Source organism: Misgurnus anguillicaudatus, chromosome 24 (assembly GCF_027580225.2).
Source record: "Misgurnus anguillicaudatus chromosome 24, ASM2758022v2, whole genome shotgun sequence".
Taxonomy (NCBI): domain Eukaryota; kingdom Metazoa; phylum Chordata; class Actinopteri; order Cypriniformes; family Cobitidae; genus Misgurnus; species Misgurnus anguillicaudatus.
The window spans coordinates 37,615,500-37,621,499 of NC_073360.2; the positions used below are offsets into that span (position 1 = coordinate 37,615,500).

The following is a 6,000-nucleotide window of genomic DNA, read 5'->3' on the forward strand; positions in this document are numbered from 1 at the left end:
GTCATTGTTCTCTATAGGTTGTGGAAGTGTAATATCACAGATGAAGGTTGTGTTGCTCTGACTTCAGCTCTGAGATTAAACCCATCACATCTGACTGAACTGAATCTGAAAGAGAATAATCTGGGAGATTTAGGATTGAAGCTGATCTCTGATCTGAAGGATGATCCACAAAATCAACTGAAGACACTACAGTGAGTAATTTTATTCCTCATCTAGTTTAATATCTTTAGGTTTTTCTATCTCAAACTAGTTTTATTTTGCTAAATGATATACATTAAAAGGACAGATATTTTCAACTATATTACACTTTGTTTTATTCTAAATGTTTTAATGTACTGTCTTTATTTTTCATGAACACAATATTAGCTAGGAGTCGACCGATTATCGACGTCGATATTAAGCATTTTGCCGATCATCGGCAACGGCCATTTTAAAAGCAGATTTGCCGATAAAGTAATATAATTTTGAAATGCGCTATTTTGGCTCTGACGCAGCCAAGGATTTAGTGAGAGCCGTTGGAACACGGAACAGGGCACTCTATTCAGTTGGCTAGAGCAACATCTGAATTGTTGGGAGTCACGAATCCGGCCAATCAGCGCAGGAGGCTGAAGACACCACCTAAAGCACTTGCTAACTGGAGTTGCTTTGCAATGATTTCGCTCTGTGAGTTGACTCTGCAATACAAGAGTTTAGCACACGTTTCAGGCAGTTGACCGAGCTAACATTTGCAAGTCATTGGAAGTCATGTCATTTTAAAGGCATTCCATGCAGTTTGACATTTTTGTCAAACAGCGACCCCTAGAGTCACTGGGGAAAACTTGCAACTGTCGTAATTTCGCACCCCCACTCTGTACGTACCTGTAAGGATAGTGTTGGCCGTGAATATGCAGAGATTCCGAAGATAATGACCAGGGAATGTTTCACAATTTCATACAAATATTAGGCTACTGCATGTCTACTAAACTACAGATGATGGTAATAGGAATAAGAAGCTAGCTAGACCCATGTTGAAGTTATTTTACTGGTCTAATTATCAACACTGGATGAATGAACAGCAAAAAAATACGCAAGCAAGCGCAACCACATACAAGATAGAACGCAAACAAATTTACAAATAAGAGATTTCCTTACTTGTCCATCAACAAGATCGCCAGATCAGCATCCCTTTTGCATCAAGTGCTGTCTATTAGCTCACGCCAACGAGTAAAAACCTGATCGAGTGGGACTCTTGTCCGGTTCCTAACTCGGTCAGATTCTCTTTTTCGCTTTCTACTCTCTTTCGAACGGGTTTTCTTAGCTGTTTCCCTCATCGAGCATCACGTCTTAAATGCGCGCGTGCAGTTGTTGTTATAGGCTTGTTTGACTTCATGCAGCGCTGCAGGAACCGACAGCCAGATGACGTCAAAGTGCCGTCTCGGATCATTCTCGCGGTACTTTTACGTCATCCGACTGCCGGTTCTTGCAGCTCTGCAGGAAGTCGAAAAAGCCCAACGTGTGTGACGTCGTTGCCGTAAAGCAAGTCGTGATTCTCGCGAGATTTGTCAGGGGCGGTTCTCTCAAGCTTGCATTGGTGGTTTTGCTAGCGGCGTCCTCCCCGAGCTTCAACAGGGAGATGATTCGCCATACTATGACTTCGTTTACCATCGAAATGACTTTGAAGCTGTTATATTAAGGTAAAATAACTGCATAGTGTGTCTTTAAAAATACTAGCCATTTTAAAGCATAAAGAACTTGAGCGCTTCTGTCTTCACTCAGTGCGCTCTTATGCATGCGCACACAGCCGCTTTGTGTCAAGCTGCTCGCAACAAGTAACAGATCAAGTTATTTTTTGCGACTTATTTATTACACACAAATGTTCAGATACATACACACGTGTGCTTTAATGCCTGTCTTGGCGACATATATACTTAAGGAACAGGCTATTGTACCAACTTAGTGTTACTATAATATGGTATTAATGTTATAGTTTTATAAAAACATTTACGGTCTTTTCAACAACATACACAATGAAGCTTTGAAGGCAATTACATTATATACGCTTATAATATAATACAAATTGTTTAGTTAATCGTTATATACATATGATAGTTCATCCACTGATGTGCAACATGATTAACTGAATAGTTCCACTATTCCACTATTGAATAATAGACACTCCAGCTCAGGCGGTGGCGCTAATCCGCCATTGCCAATTGCAAGAATAGAAACAAAGTTCCCGGCGCGGAGTAATACTGTACCTCACAGCACATCTAATACAAGTCAATGGAGTAGGCAAAAACTACGATAAAACAGCTGTTGGAATGCGTATTTTGCAGCGACTTCTGCGCGAGCACACCAGTGAACACCCCCGACCACTCAGCGAGCCCCACGCCCCTGCAAGCGAAAGTCCAATGCACTCCAGGAAGGACTGCTCCAGCGCACCATTAAACCCATTGTAAAGGTGGAAGGTGAAACACAAACACCCGAAAATTCTCAGGGCAGCCGCATATGTCCAAATTTCAGTCAAAACCGTTCTATTTCATCATAAACAATCTGAAAACAGGGCTTTAAGTGTAAAATACCGAACTTGTCCTTTAAAGCGTTAAATGCGTTTCTAGCAACAACAAAAAAATGAGTCGCCAGTGTGTGTGCAAAAACATCCTGTAATTATACAAATCCTTCTTTTCTTTTTTGTGTAATCTCCTTTAAATCGCAACAGTCACACAAAACATGCTGCTGAGGATCCCCTATCAGTGATGTCACATTGATTACGCCCACCCATAACCGCTCACAGACTCTGCCTTATGACCGTGTAGTTTAACCTTTTGCCAGAGACACGTTTTGATGTAGTCCATAGTACATGTGTATGCGCGCTACCCCCTACTTTGCATACAGGGAGGGAAAAAAGCTTTCTTTGCATTTAAAGAGACACACACAAAAAAGTGTTTCTCATTGCAGCCCATATGAGTTGTGCGCCAACAATGTGGGGATTTTTGTTAGTGGAAAGTCTATGGGGTCGCTTAAGTGGCCAGGATGTGTCATGATTTGTCAGTAATTAATGAAAAACTGACTGAACACTGCACATTTTTGATAATTTTGTTCTGCTGTGTTAATAAGAAATGTTTCTGTTATCTGACAGTCAATATATTTGTGTGAACATCTTTTTATTTTATTTTATTTTTTTGCCAGTTTTGCCTTATTTAACAGTGAGTTTTAGGAGAGGACAGGAAAGTACAGGGAGGAGAGAGGGGTATGGGATAGGCAAATGACCATGAGCCGGGAATCGAAGTAGGGTCGCCGAAAGTGTGAAAGCACCACATGTCGGAGTGCTGCCCAGTACACCATTGGCTCCGACTTGTGTGAACATCTTTATCTGAATGTGATGCATGTTACGTTGCAAAAAACATGTTGCACAAAAATGTAAATAAATACATGTGAGCACTACCATGACCATGAATTCAAACTAACTATTGAATGTCACCTGTTTAGTTTATTTTTAGTCTTCTAGCTTGTTTTCTGTCATGTCACAGGAATTTATGTTTTGCTTGTGTTTTATTTTGTTCTGAGATGGATCTGTGTGTTTTAACAGCTTTAAGATGTCCATCTGATGTTCTGTTAGTGGAGAAAAGGAGGAACAGAAACATCAGTCAACACCATGGACAGAGACTTGAAGATACACACAGACTTGAAGATAATCACACAGTTTGTGACCATGCTGTATTATTTTTTGCGATTTTAATTGTTTTGTAGATTCACTTCAAGTGAAGATTGAATCAGATTATGACAGTGGCCTAATATCTTATAAATGTGACATTATGTCTGATTCTTTAAGACAGTGTTTCTCACGTGTTTTACTTCCCCTATGTGTCAAGGAGGGAACAGCAGTGGGTTTGTCTTTAAAAGTGCCAACGCTAAATTAAATAGAACTGTAAGATTTACAGAAGTATATTTAATGTTTATGTATGTGTTTAATGGACATTTCTGTTAAATAAATAGTATAATTATATGTGAAAAGCTTTGCATTTGGTGTTTAATTTAATTCAGAGATTTATTATTATTATTGATCTTTGTCAGATTTTCAGGGGACATTCAACAAATCTATATACTTTACTGTAATACTTCGAATTAATTTTACTGTAATCTACTTCGAAATAATTCAATCAACACATTTATAAGAATTACAGACTGATCATTGTTATTTAACATTTTTGAAAAGGAAATATGGACTTAGACCAGATTGTGAGAAGTAACACTAATGATTTTTAATTGCCAGAAATCTTAATTCAGCTGAAACAACTATAATAATTTTTTCTGCTCAGACTGAGAGTTGAAGTGTTTTTAAAGGGTAAGTATTAGAGGTTTTGATAAAAGCAAATACATAAATGTACATATAGCTTTAATGGCCTATTTATAAATCTCTATTAGAGGAATCATGGATTAAATTATATTTGAGCATCACATAAATAGTTATATAAGTAATAAGGAATCTGTGGTTGCTTCCAACTATGAGACTTCTGAAGGATTTCATAAGGGTATGTCTATTTTATATGTAGGTAAGAATATTTTTTAAGGGGGACATGACATATGAAAATTTGACACTTTTTAGGTTTAAGTGCTATAATTGGGTCCTCAGTGCTTCTATCAACCCACCATCATGGTGATCAGTGTTTGCATTAGCTCATTTGCATTTAAAAGGACACACCCAAACACAGCACATTTCTGCTTAAACCTATAAAGTAGCAATTTTAACATGTTATAAAATATCTAAATGATATTTTGAGCATAAATGTCAAATATGTATTCTGGGGACACCAAAGATTTATTTTACATCTTTTAAAGGTTTGTGAAATGTCCCCTTTAAACTTTCTGTATCAACGTTTTTACGTTATATAGATAACAACTAAATATAACAGCAGTATTTCACCCCTTTGCTGTAAATGTAGCATTGGCAACAGAAACCGAAAACATTCTTTTTGGTTTTGCACTAAATATTTATATAAATTCTGACAAGAGAAATATACACATCAGATTCCTGGATTTACTTTTCAAACAAAGACAGATTTGTATTCACATAAGTCATTATTATGATTTAGTATCTTATAATATAAGAATTATATTATTATCTTATAAGAAGCTTTCTCATAATAATGACTATGTCAAAATTACGAGAAACTTTACTTTCTCATAATAATGATGAGAAACTCTCATAATAATGACTTAACATCTCATAATAATGAGAAAACTAATTAATTATTTCGACTTATTAGTATCATAATAATGAGATATGTCATTATTATGGGATATTAATTATTATCAGAAAGATTCTCATTAGATACTCAGTCCTATTATATGATACTATGTCATTATTATGAAAAGGTTTTTATTATTATTATGAGAACAGTCTTGAGTTTGTCGTTATTTTGTCTTGGAAAATCTAAACATTTTAACCAACGTGGCAATAATAGGCTTCCTTACTGTTTGAGGGGACAGCCATTTTGTAGTGGTGTCCAAAATTATAGGGGAAATTATCGAGTGCACTTTTCAATCCTATACACCGCAATACGAGTACAACCGATGTACAATAATGCGTTTAGCCGCTATCCCTCACTGTAAAACGCCTAACAAATGAGCTCCCGCGTCTCGACACAAGATGGCGCCCTCAGTATCCGAATACACTGATGATTGTTTTTATTCACTCATTCAAGTGAATTATATTAGTGAATTGATGTAGGGAATTAGTGCATGGAGATATTTCTGATAGAGTTTATGGAGTCTCTGCAGTTGCCCGCTCACCAGTCTCGCGTAGCCAGACCTTTAATAACTGAAGATTTAGCCAACAATCTGTGGGCGTGACGTCTGAGACTACCTGTTCACCTGCGTTCTCTGATCACTGACGTCACAGATGAAAGTGAAAGTAAACCATATTGTTTATCTTCCGCCATTTTAAGCAGGTAGATTTGATACATTAACATACCGAGTAACGAAGTGTTTAAACCAATGTTAATAAATATCAAGGATGCG

The 6,000-nt window shown here is 37.1% G+C and overlaps 1 protein-coding gene across 1 annotated transcript in view; it reads left to right on the forward strand.

The window, feature by feature from the left end:
- Positions 1 to 4,082, forward strand: part of LOC129438575 (uncharacterized) — a 127,252-nt gene extending 123,170 nt beyond the window's left edge. The window contains exons 35-36 of the mRNA XM_073863397.1: positions 18 to 191; positions 3,569 to 4,082. Of these exons, the coding sequence (XP_073719498.1) occupies positions 18 to 191; positions 3,569 to 3,587 (193 nt within the window). The 3' untranslated portion in view covers positions 3,588 to 4,082. The remainder of the gene's footprint in view (positions 1 to 17; positions 192 to 3,568) is intronic.
- The last annotated feature ends 1,918 nt before the right edge of the window (positions 4,083 to 6,000 follow it).